This window comes from Loxodonta africana, chromosome 10, assembly GCF_030014295.1.
Source record: "Loxodonta africana isolate mLoxAfr1 chromosome 10, mLoxAfr1.hap2, whole genome shotgun sequence".
NCBI lineage: Eukaryota > Metazoa > Chordata > Mammalia > Proboscidea > Elephantidae > Loxodonta > Loxodonta africana.
Genome location: NC_087351.1, coordinates 7,039,132 through 7,052,191, shown reverse-complemented (window position 1 = coordinate 7,052,191; position 13,060 = coordinate 7,039,132). Strand labels below are relative to the sequence as shown.

At 43.5% G+C, this 13,060-nt stretch overlaps 1 protein-coding gene across 3 annotated transcripts in view; it reads left to right on the top strand.

The window, feature by feature from the left end:
* The window catches only part of SLC12A1 (solute carrier family 12 member 1), a 112,411-nt gene that overhangs the window by 28,004 nt on the left and 71,347 nt on the right, over positions 1-13,060 (top strand). For all 3 annotated transcript variants that reach the window (XM_003420148.3, XM_003420147.3, XM_064292006.1), the window contains exons 9-13: positions 829-913; positions 7,244-7,395; positions 8,475-8,582; positions 8,892-9,015; positions 11,036-11,137. In XM_003420148.3, coding sequence (XP_003420196.1) covers positions 829-913; positions 7,244-7,395; positions 8,475-8,582; positions 8,892-9,015; positions 11,036-11,137 — 571 coding nt within the window. The remainder of the gene's footprint in view (positions 1-828; positions 914-7,243; positions 7,396-8,474; positions 8,583-8,891; positions 9,016-11,035; positions 11,138-13,060) is intronic.

The window sequence follows — 13,060 nt, the reverse complement described above, 5'->3', positions numbered from 1 at the left end:
TTGTGGGTCTCTCAATTCAATATTTATTGATTCCCAGTATAAGCCAGGCACTGTCCTGTGTAAGCAATGAATGCATTAAAATCTCTACTTAATAATCTCTCTTAAATTGAACAGAATTCTTGAGAATAGTTAGGCTCTTTGGGAATTATGATATGATTTATCCCTCAAATGGGATATAAAATAGTATATATGATGCAAACTCAACTCAGTGGATGTATATACATTTACAAGCAAGAGAAAAAAGACATTTTCTAAAACAGGCTTGAATCTGCCCCTTTATGCCTGTGTTTGAAAATTAAGTATCTTCTGCTGCAGTCAGTCTTGAGCTGGTTTCCAAACGGGGACCCTGAGGGGTGGGAGAATTTAGTGGATCAGCCTTTTCGTTCCGTCAAAAGTGATTTTTTTGAAGGCAACTTAATAGAAAACAAATACAACCAACATGAATACTGTCAGCATTCCACACGTTTGTGTATTTCCCCTAAGACTCCAACATTTGGTACATCTGCATGAAAGTCTTAGGGGCTAAGGGAAGGTGAGGGCTTTAGTAAGTAAACTAAGCAGAGTACTCGTCTATTATGTATTCCTCCTGGACAGTTAGAGGTCTCTCCCACTCAGTGCAAAGTGGTACGGAAATCTTTCTTCATGTTAAACACCTTGCTTTGCCTGGGAAGGGCTCCAGCTCCCCACTTTTCCATTTGCCTGCCTGACCTTTTCTTTAGAACTAGTCTCAGGATGGGTGGCCCACACGGGAAAAGGCAGAAATAACTCCAAGTGATCTGCTTCCTGCTCCAACCTCTCTTTGCCTATCTCCACATTGTTTTTCCAAAGGATCCCCAAGATGCCATCCCCAGAGGAACCATGCTGGCTATTTTCATCACCACCGTGGCCTACATAGGAGTTGCCATTTGTGTAGGTAAGTTGCACTCCTGTGGTGTCGGAATGTCAGAACTGTGGGAGGTCCAGAGGCTCTTACTGTCCCGTGGGCTTTCAATGGAGCAGGAGTAGAAGTCTTTTTTTTAAGGCAACTTTTTAAGTTCTCTTTTTGGTACCTTTATTTATGGTCTGGATACTCTAGAGGTTTGAATGCAACTAAGCTGAAATGCAGGTCTCTGGGTCAGGGTTAAAAACCAGCTGCTGCGGAGTCAGCTCCAGGGCATGGCCACCCCGTGTGTGGCAGAGTAGGACTGTGCTTCCCAGGGTCTTCAGTGGCTGGTTTTCATGGCCACCCCGTGTGTGGCAGAGTAGGACTGTGCTTCCCAGGGTCTTCAGTGGCTGGTTTTCATGGCCACCCCGTGTGTGGCAGAGTAGGACTGTGCTTCCCAGGGTCTTCAGTGGCTGGTTTTCATGGCCACCCCGTGTGTGGCAGAGTAGGACTGTGCTTCCCAGGGTCTTCAGTGGCTGGTTTTTCAGAAGTAGATCACCAGGCCTTCTTCTGAGGCATCTTTGGGTAGACTTGACGTCTGGCCTTTTGGTTAGCAGCCTGGTGCATTATTAACCATTTATACTACCCAGAAACTCCTAGTTAGAGCTAGGGTAGAGCTAACCAGATTGCCATTCTACCTGTCTTAGTTATCTAGTGCTGCTGTAACAGAAATACCACACGTGAATGGCTTTAACAAAGAGAAGTTTATTCTGTCAAAGTCTAGGAGGCTAGAAGTCCGAATTCAGGGTGCCGGCTCCAGGGGGAGGCTTTCTCTCTGTGGGCTGTGGGAAAGGTCCTTGTCATCACTCTTCCCTTGGGTCTAAGAGCTTCTCAGCTTAGGGACCCTGGTCCAAAGGACAGGTGCTGCTCCTGGCTCTTTCTTTCTTAGTGTTATGGTCTCTGCTTGCTTCTAGCTTTTATATCTCAAAAGAGATTGACTCACAATACAGCCTAACCTATAGATTGAGTCCTGCCTCCTTAACATAACTGCCTCTAATCCTGACATCATAGAGGCTATGATTTACAATACATAGGATAATCACGTCAGACCACAAAATGGTGGACAGTCATACAATACTGGGAATCATGGCCTGGCCAAGTTTACCCAAATTTTGGGGGGACAGAATTCAATCCATAACAGTACCTGAACACAAAGGGGTCCCATTTGCTACACCAGGTGATAATCCCACGGCTAAGAAAGCTACCCTGGTGGCACGGTTAAAGCACTCGTCTGCTAACTGAAAGGTTGGCAGCTTGAACCCACCAGCTACTCTGTGGGAGAAAGATGTAGCAGTCTATTTCCATAAAAGTCACAGACTTGGAAACCCTATGGAGCTGTTCTACTCTGTCCTAAAGGGTCACCGTAAGTCAAAATCAACTTGACAGCAAGGGGGGTTGGTTTTTGGAAGAAAGCTACTATGTCCAGCACCCATTTCCCTTGCCTTTGGAGACGTGAGGAACAGAGCAAGAGAGAAGACAAAACGGGAAAAACAAAACAAGCAGCTTTAGGAAAGTCAGAAAGATGTTGCGTTGACGACAGTGCTCTCCTTGCACTGCTGTCCCTGATATGGAAGCGTCGCTGTCACTGATTGGCAGGAAATCAGAACAACACCCAGCTGCCAGCAGTGTGGGTGGCCAGCCCACATTGCTTAGTGAGCAGAAAATAAGTTCCTGAAGCGGATCTTGGTGCCACACCTCCTCCTGGCTGGGGGCCACCTCATGCCATCGCAGGAGAGGAAGAAATGCCTTTCCCAGCATTCTTCAGAGAAGGAAAGTCCCTTCAGCACACAGTAAAGAACGGAGCCCAGGCTGGACAGCTGTGGAGCTGGGTGTCCATTTATCGAGGGGGCAGCTAAGCCATCCTCTGCTTCCTGAAAGTTAGGAAAGAGTGTGGATCTTGACTTGGTTTCTGGAGGAAAAAAGCAGAAAAATTAACTGAGATTCATGCTTCTCTTGCTGCCTCTGATTTGAGAAAATTGGATAAAGTTGTTAACCGTATTGTGGCATTTCCACGTTAATTACATGTAAAGAAATTTTGTGCCAATGCTATAGGAAACTGACACTTTTAAAAATGACATTGAAAATACCTAAAGTTAAATTTCCCAAATGATTTTCTTTCTCACATAAAATAAAAATGAGGGAACAGGCAAAGTTATAAACCTGGTTTTCCAGATCCTGTCAGCTTTGCCACCAAAGGTGGAAAATCTGCATTTCTATTCTTTCCCAGGGGAGGAAAGGAGCAGTCGTGGGCCAGTGGGGCCCTCAGGCAGATGCTGGCTGGAGGCCTGGCTTCTGGGAATCTGGGAGACCTATGAGGCAGAGGTTAAAAGGCACAATTCAGACACGTCAGCTGGACACGAATGAGGCAAAAAAAGTAAAATCTGGAATGGGCAGCTTTACCATTTGGTAACAAACAATATGTGATTTCAAGAGTTTAATATTAAGCAGAGTTTGGCAGGCCACCTCTCAGGGCTGTAAGAGGCAGGATTCCTACACTGGTTATTTTAGATGGCTCTTTCAGCTTGAAGAGTCTGTGATTGTCAGGGTTTTCCCAGATGCAAAGAGTGTGAATTTCATGGCTAACAGTAAGGCTTCCGTGAGTTACCATCGCGGTGACTTGTCTTAGAGTTATTACCAACGAATGAGAAGCCGCCCCGCCTGAGGGTGAAAAGCAAAGTGAATGGTTTGTTGTTTGCCGTTTAGTTTGTAAAGTATTTATTCTTCAAGCAATTTAGAAAAGTTAATATGTACTTTACACATATATCCATATACTTTCATAATCCTATCAGATACGTAATGGCAGAGATTACAGTTATAAAAACTTGTACAGAAAGTCAGGGGCCAAAATATACATCAAGACTTTTAAAAATGTTTATAATTCCATTTCTGGGAATCTAAGAGAAACATTTTGAAATACAGAGGAAAAATGGTATGCATAATGATGTTGTTCATCATAGAATGTTAATAATAGAAATGTACAAAAGTAATGGAATATAGTGAAATAAACTGAGGTAAATATTTGATAAAATATTATTTGACCATTAACATTACCTGTTTGGAAACCCTGGTGGCATAGTGGTTAAGAGCTACAGCTGCTAACCAAAAAGTTGGCAGTTCGAATCCACCAGGCACTACTTGGAAACCGTATGGGGCAGTTCTACTCTGTCCTATAGGGACCCTATGAGTTGGAGCCGGCCAACAGCAACAGGTCTGGTTTTTGGTTTGGTATGAAATCTGAATTTTTCTTTCTTTTTTAAAAATTTTTAAAATTGTACTTCAGATGAAGATTTACAGAACAAGCTAGTTTCTCATTAAACAGTTAGTACACGTATTGTTATACGACATTAGTTAACAACTCCATGACATGTCAGCACTCTCCCTTCTCAACCTTGGGTTCCCTATTATCGGCTTTCCTGTTCCCTCCTGCCTTCTAGTCCTTGCTGCCGGACTGGTGTGCCCCTTTAGTCCGGTTTTGTTTTATGGGCCTGTCCAATCTTCGGCTAAAGGGTGAACCTCAGGAGTGACTTCATTACTGAGCTGAAAGGGTTTCCAGGGGCCATACTCTCAGGGTTTCTCCAGTCTCTGTCAGGCCAGCAAGTCTGGTCTTTCTTTTTGAGTTAGAATTTTGTTCTACATTTTTCTCCAGCTCTGTCTGGGACCCTCTATTGTGGTCCTTGTCAGAATAGTCAGTGGTGGTAGCCGGGCACCATTTAGTTGTACTGGGCTCAGTCTGGTGGAGGCCATGGTAGATGTGGTCCATTAGTCCTTTGGACTAATTTTTCCCTTGTGTCTTTAGTTTTCTTTATTCTTCCTTGCTGCAGAAGGGGCGAGCCCAGTGGAGTATTCTGGATGGCCATTCACAGGCTTTTAAGACCCCAGATGCTACTCATCAAAGTAGAATGTAGAACATTTTCTTTATAAACTATGTTATGCTAACTGAGCTAGATGTTCCCTGAGAAGATCCCCACAGCCCTCAGCCCAGTAATTCGGTCCCTCAGGGAGTTTGGATGTGTCTATGGAGCTTCCATGACCTTGCCTTGTACAAGTTGTGCTGGCTTCCCCAGTGTTGTGTACTGTCTTACCCTTCTCCAAAGTTACCACTTATCTATTTAGTGTTTTTCCATCCCCACCCCTCCCCTCCCTTGTAACAATCAAAGATTGTTCCTTTTTGTGTGTAAACCATTTCATGAGTTTTTACAGTAATGGTCTCATACAATATTTGTCCTTTTGTGATTGACTTATTTCACTCAGCATAATGCCCTCCAGATGCATCCGTGTTAGATGCTTCACAGATTCATCTTCGTTCTTTATTCTTGCATAATACTCCATTGTGTGTGTGTACTACAGTTTGTTTATCCATTCATCTGTTCGTGGGCACCTTGGTTGTTTCCATCTTTTTGCTGTTGTGAACAGTGCTGCAGTGAACATGGGTGTGCATATGTCTATTCGTGTAACAACTCATTTCTCTCGGATGTATTCCTAGAAGGGGGATTGCTGAATCGTATGGTATTCTATTTCTAGCTTTCTAAGGAAGCGCCATATCATCTTCCAAAATGGTTGTATCATTTTGCATTCCCACCAGTAGTGCATAAGAGTTCTTTTCTCCCCGCAGCCTCTCCAACATTTGTTATTTCCTGTTTTTTTGATTAGTGCCAGTAATGCTGGGGTGAGATGGTATCTCATTGTGGGTTTTTTTTTTTTTTTGTGCTTTAAGTGAAAGTTTACAAATCAAGTCAGTCTCTCATGCAAAAATTTATATGCACCTTGCTATATACTCCTTGGAAACCCTGGTGGCGTAGTGGTTAAGTGCTACAGCTGCTAACCAAAGGGTTGGCAGTTCAAATCCGCCAGGCGCTCCTTGGAAACTCTATGGGGCAGTTCTACTCTGTCCTCTAGGGTTGCTGAGTCGGAATCGACTTGATGGCACTGGGGTTTTTTATATACTCCTAGTTGCTCTCCACCTAATGAGACAGCACACTCCTCCTCTCCATTCGACCAGCTTCTGACCCCCCCTACCCTCTTACCACCCCTCCAGACAGTCTCATTGTGGTTTTGATTTGCATTTCTCTGGTGGCTAGTGATTGCAAGCATTTTCTCATGTGTCTGTTGGCCACTTGAATGTCTTCTTTGGCAAAGTGTCTGTTCATTTTCTTTGCCCATTTTTTAATTGAATTATTTGTCTTTTTGTTGTAGAGGTCTTGGGTTTTCTTGTAGATTCTGGAAATTAGACCTTTGTCTGATTTGTAATAGCCAAAACGTTTTTCCCAGTCTGTAGGTTCTCTTTTCACTCTTTTGGTGAAGTCTTTTGATGAGCAAAATTGTCTAATTTTTAGATGATTCCACTTATCTAGCTTATCCTCTGGAGGCTGTGTATTGTTAGTTATGGTTTGCACCCTGTTAATGCTGTGTATTAGGGTCTCTAGCATTGATCCTATTTTTTCTTCTGTGAACTTCATAGTTTTTGGCTTTATATTTAGGTCTTTGATCCATTTTGAATTAGTTTTCATATATGGTGTGAGGTATGGGTCCTGCTTCATTTTTTTGCAGATGGATATCCAGTTTTGCTAGCACCATTTGTTAAAAAGACTGTCTTTTCCTCATTTGATGGACTTCGGGCCCTTGTAGAAGATCAGGTGGCCATAGGTGGATGGATTTACACCTGGGTTCTCAGTTCTGTTCCATTGGTCAATGTACCTGTTGTTGTACCAGTACCAGGCTGTTTTGACTACTGTAGTTGTATAGTAGGTTCTGAGACCAGAAATTTTAATATTTTATCCCAAAACATTTCTCTTATTATTTAAACTGCTAAAATTGTATATAAAGTATAACTTTGCTTGAAAAATTATGCAAGTAACATCAGTAGTTGAAAACAAGGGCTCAGTTCTCTTCATTTCTAGAATTCCATAATGCCATACCTTGGTTTCCTCAGAGGTTAGAAAATAAATCCTTCCACTTGAAAAACACCCAGTCAGTATCACTAAGACAGAAATGTGAATTGAAAACACATTAAGGGCAAGGCACTGTCATAGGCAATTTGAGAGAGAAGGAAAAGGGCAGACTCCTAACCCTCATGTCTCTTACAGAGGCAGGCACAGCAGGGAGGTTTGCCACCCAAGGCAGTGGGAGTCCCAGCCTTTGATAGGCAGGAACACCAGAGGATGGTAACCTAGCTACCATAGCGTTCCAGGAAGCCCTGGCAATGAAAGGTGAATAAGAGATGAGCCTATTCATTGTCCAAGTAAGCTAAGTATGTTGTCAGAGGAAAACTCTAAGAGAGCTGAACCATTTTAAAGAAACAACAAACCATGGTTGTTTCTGCAGGAGCCTGTGTGGTCCGAGACGCCACTGGAAGTATGAACGACACCATCATCTCTGAAATGAACTGCAATGGTTCAGCAGCCTGTGGCTTGGGCTATGACTTTTCGAGATGTCGGCATGAACCATGTCAGTATGGACTGATGAACAATTTCCAGGTTCGGATTTTTAAAAATTTATTACTGTTGTTTTCATTTTTAGAATGTCATGTATAATAAAATTTCTAACTATGTGACTGACTGACTATTGATCCATTTGAATCCAGAAGTTGTGTGGGAGGGAAAGGATTCATCAGGAGTCATGTGATAGCAAATACTGCGGTCACGTTTCACGCGGTGGGAGAGGTTACCACAGATACTCTGTGTCTTCCAATCAATGGTGCAAGATTTCCTGGTGGAGACAAGGAGGAACTTCAATTAGTCAGCACTTGAAATACATTTCGCGCGTTAGGAAAAGCCTCTGACATGGCACTGAGGTGCCTGAAAAGCAGTGCCAAGGGGGAAATTGTGAGTGGTGGAGGGGAAGGTGAACGAGGGGGACAGAGCAAGGGAAGTTGGGAAAACCGTAAGATTTGGACCATATTAATTTTTCTGAATAATCGGGCTGCAGAAGGAGAAGCAAATTTGTCACAAAGGCTCCATTCATCTATTTTAACAGCCAACAGAGAAATTAACTCAGCCTAAGCCATTATTCCAAAATATGCCTTAAGTTTGTAGAATCTCATCATGTCTTGGATCTAAAATGATGTTTAATGAGCACAGAACAAGCAAAGGTTTGAAAAGCTTCTGTTGCAGGAGGAAGGAGAGAGTCTTTCCAAAGATGGTGAACAGCAGAGCCACTCCCCAGGCCTTTTTAAAAACACTCCCTGCTGGATAGGATTTCCCATCATCAAAGAGCCCCACGACCACAACAGCGGGGGGGGGGGGGGGGGATGTGGTCAAAACCCTGGAAATTATTTCCTCCTTTATTCTTTGCAGTATCTTCAATATAATATGTGTCGTGGTGAGTCTTTATTATTTTTATAAACAACAAATAAGCCCATTTCCATTTTGAAAAAGCAAATTTTGAGAACTTGAGAATGAAGCAGTAAAAAAATCTGGTTTAGAGGCAATTATCTTAAAAAGCAGATTCCAGATTCCGAATCACAGAAAGTGGAAAGGGAAGTATTTGCATAGGAATTTGGCTTTTTTTTTCCCCCACTAGAAGGGCCTGCTTACTTCAACCTCTCTTCCTCAAGGTCATGAGCATGGTGTCTGGGTTTGGCCCCCTCATCACTGCTGGGATCTTTTCTGCAACGCTCTCCTCGGCCCTGGCCTCCCTCGTCAGCGCACCCAAGGTGTTCCAGGTGAGACAGGCCCAAAAGCACGTGATTTCCCTTTTGCTGTTGCCAGCAAACGTGGATCAAACTGAAATATTCATTCTCACCAGCAATCATTTTCCGAAACAGTTTAATGTTTGCATCTGGCTCAAGTGCTATGTCTGCCAAATATCAAGATCGATTCAAATAATATAGAGAATGATAAACTGCTGTGTTAACTTGTGCCTCGTGTTACGTATCACTTAATCTTTCCCTGAATCTTCTTGTGTGACTCATGCTGGGAAACTGACGGTGTGGAGCTATCAGTGATGGGCTTCTCCTCCTCTTTTCCATCAGGCTCTGTGCAAGGACAACATCTACAAAGCCTTGCAGTTCTTTGCAAAGGGATACGGGAAAAACAACGAGCCCCTGAGAGGATATTTTCTCACCTTTGTTATTGCCATGGCGTTCATTCTTATTGGTTTGTAGTTTTCTTGTTCTCACTGAAAGTCAAAGAATACTGATTACTCACAGGCCTTCCCGTTTAGCTTGAGAAATTATTCATTTTACGTCTAATAGCCCATTTGGGGCCATTGGAGTCTGTCTAAGAAGGAAATGGGAAATTCTAGTGTGTAGAAAGCCTTTGAGGAACTTGAGGTAGATGTTGGATTTTAATGTCTTCCTTGAATCTGGGTATTAGAAATCCATCCGACCAAATGCGGATGGATCCTTCCTCCAGCCTGCCCGATATCGTCTAATACCAAAGTTTCCCCCAGCTGTTACATCTCCAGGGCTGGCAGCTAGCAGGAGAATTGAAATGGCTATGTTAGTGTTTCTCAGAAATGTGGTCCACTGACCACCTAACCAGAATCACCTGGGTGTTGGTTAAAGTGCAAATTTTTCAGGCCAGATCCCCGAGTTACTGGGTCAGAACCTCTGGGAACAAGGAATCTGCATTTTTGCAAGCTCCTTAAGAGATCTGTAGACACACCAGTGTTTGAGAACCACTTGACTAGACCACAATCTTGGCTCCCTCTCCTCAAACAGATAGAAACAGCTACGCAATCATGGATAGACACGTTCATCAACTTCAGTCTACGGGTTTCTCACTCCTCCCTAAGGCACCATCTCTTCTGGTGAGCGTACCAGAGGGAAGGAAGCAAAAGGCAGGAGAGTGATCCCTATCCTGAGCCTTCCCCAGCACACTGGGGCCGAATGATGAGGGCTCGACGTCACAGCACAATCTCAGGCCCTTCATTTACCCGCTGAGGAGGAAGGAGCTGTGATTCAGTCATCAAATTTGTACAAGGCTGAAGAGGGAAAAATATTTCTGTTTGTTAGATTTTTTTTTTTTTAAATCTGAAACAAAAAGTGGTTACATACAGAGGTGCCTCAATTATGTAATTTAACTTTTAAGACCACAAATCGTTGCCCTGGGCTGCATTTTAGTGATCAGATAGCTAGTTTAAAAAAAAAAAAATTATAAAAATTAAGTAATATCTTTAAAAATTCCTCTTTGAGAACAACATGGAATAGTTTCAGAGCACAAGCTTTCAGGCAGCTACTTTTGCCAAGGATCTCTGGATGGTGCCAACACTTAACACACTCAGCTGCTCACTCAGAGGCTGGTGGTTTGAATCCACCCGGGGCGCCTCAGGAGAAAGTCCTGTTGATATACTTCTGAAAAACCAGCCGTTGACAACCTTGTGGAGCACAGTTCTACTCCGACACACATGGGGTGGCCACGAGTCAGAGCTGGCTGGACGGCTTCGGGCTGATTTTTGCCCAGGTCTTTGTTGGCATCCATGTTCTAAAATCCCACCCGGTTGCTCCCGGCATCTGCATCAGTGAAGCTGATTGATCCCTGACCTTCACCTAAGTGGGATGTCTCTGTATTATTTCTTATATCACACAGTAAGCAATCCAGCTGGGATTAAAGCACACTGCATAATTAGCCATGGCAGTAAAAGTATTTTGGGCAAGCCATGATAGGTAGAGCTCTTTAGAGCTGTGGAAAAGTATAGATGGCTAGCAAGAGTCCTGAAAGGCAGAGAGAGCACGTTGGGTATATGCAGAGACGTTTCCAGCTGGAATTTTCTGGCATACTGATATTTGACTAACACGTCACCTGGTGGAGCCTTTTGCTGGGGTACATAGCAGGTGATCGTCCGAGGATTTGGTGCCTCCAGACTGGCTACAGCGACTTTATCACCTGCCTAGCCCCAAACCCTCTTTCCTCTTGACGCAGATTTTCTGTAGGTAGAGGTCTTGACTGTTTCCTGACTGGTAGATTTTCTTACTCCTTACTTTATGAAACTCTGGCTAAGAATATATCATAAAATTAATGCAACAGCAAAGAAAACTCAGTAACTTCTTAGGCTTTGTCAGACGCTAGCTATGTTTTCAATTTCCAAGTAGAGGCAGGCTTCCAGGCCGCAGCAGCTGTTCAGCCCCTGGTCTCATCGCTCATACCTCCACGCTCCATTTTGCTTCTCTTACAGCGGAACTAAACACCATTGCGCCCATCATCTCCAACTTCTTCCTGGCCTCATATGCACTTATTAATTTCTCCTGCTTCCATGCCTCCTATGCCAAGTCTCCAGGTAAGCCTAAACAAATAGCTTGTCTCGGTAAAGTGAGGTAAGTCCACGGAGAGTGCAAAATCTGTGTTTATGTATTTCTTTATATCCCGATGGGCAGCGTGATCCACTTGATTTTGGTGAGTTGGGAGATGGCTTCTGAAATAGAAAAAGAGTCGTTTGAGCAGTGGCCCTTTGACCAACCGTGAAGTCAGTTTTCTCCTGCAGCAATAAATTATTCATTGCAGGAGAAACCACACTTATTTCTGCAGTAGAAAAACACCACTATTTATTTCCAGGGTGAAAGTGACCACAGAAGTGGAATAAATGTATATATTTGAAACTTCCTTACTATCAATTTGTTTCCTGCCCATGGAGTCAAAGAGAAGGATGAGTAGTTCCCATAATTACCGGCTGAGTGCAGTAAATGCGGATTCATGGTGGGCACTGTAGGGTTGCTGCCGCCGACTCTGTTCACTCCTCGGGCTGTGGTTCAGAGTGACTCCAAACTGCACACCCAAGAACCTTTCCCTGCCAAGTCACCCTGCACTTCTTCTGTTCTTCATTAGCATGTGGAATGTCTTCTGCCTTTTTACCAGAATCGAGACTTACCATTACTGACCTTCAGAAAATTCTTCACCATGATGATGGTTATCTAGGATGCAGCCACATTTCCAGACTTTGGGGGCCAGCCACAATCTCAAGCCTCTTGTGGAAAACGTGCTGCCAATGAAAGAAAATACAGAGGGAAGGGGAACCGTTATCCACCAAGGACAGTGAAAAAAACCCACTGCCACAGAGTGAACTTCGACTCATAGTGACCATATAGGACAGAGTAGAACGGCCCCATAGGGTTTCCAAGCAGTGGCTGTTTGATTCGAACTGCCAACCTCTTGGTTAGCAGCCGAGTTCTTAGCCGTTGCACCAAAGACCACTAGGGTATGGGAGAAAATTGAGGACTAATTTATTGTAGTTAAATTTTTCCTTGGATATGTTTTACTTTTTGTTTCTGTTTTGTTCTTCTAATAGAAAGCTCTATTCAAAGAATATAAAAGAAAAAAAAATCTTAGAAATATGTGCCTCCAATGCGTGTGATGGCTGGTTTTGAATAACAAGAAACATAGAGGGGCCAAGGGAAGGAGTAAAAAGGAAGTAGGGAAGAAAAGAGGGAGAGAGAAAGAGAAGGAGGAAAACTAGAAAAGCACCTAGAGGGAGACAGGAATATACAAACCAGGGAATGAAGGCCTCTCAGAGAGAGAAAGCCAGACACAGAAAATCAAGGATATTTCCAGTAACGTTCTTGAAGTGCTATTTCCATCTTGTGGTCATTTAGGAAATTGCTCCTGAAGATTTTTAAAGTTCTGTTGTCTTTTGGCAACTGAATTTAGAACAGACTTCACCCACAGACCAAATGTGCCCTCCAGGTCAGAGCTTTCCCACCCTGACCATACTTCTTCTTTGCAGGGAACTAACAAAACACAGACACCCATGCGTGTATGAACCATGAGAAGTATTTTCATTGTGAAATGCAGGGCATAGTGATGCATTGGGTTTAAGACGCCATTGCTAGAAAAATTTCTCCCTCTTTTCCCATGTATTATTATTTCTGAAAGGACAAGCTCCATCTTCATAGGGCAATGGAAGAACTACCCAAAATTCAAGCCCTGTTTTCTCCATGGGAACAATAAGCCCGTTCATTGTCTTAACCTTCTCTTTGGTGAACCACCAAGGAGTTCCTTCCTCCTTCCCATCTGCTGGATTCCACCTTCCTCATCCCTCCTGCCTCCTTTTAACTCCTGATGGCATAGAAACCAGACGCTTAAGGTCTGGCGTTTGGGAAGACAACCAGGGGTCACGCAGGAGATGTGGAAGGCTCATGAGCAGCACTTTTTCCACCTGCTTGACATTTTCTAAATGTCCCTTCCTAAAAGAAATCAGGGACTCAAG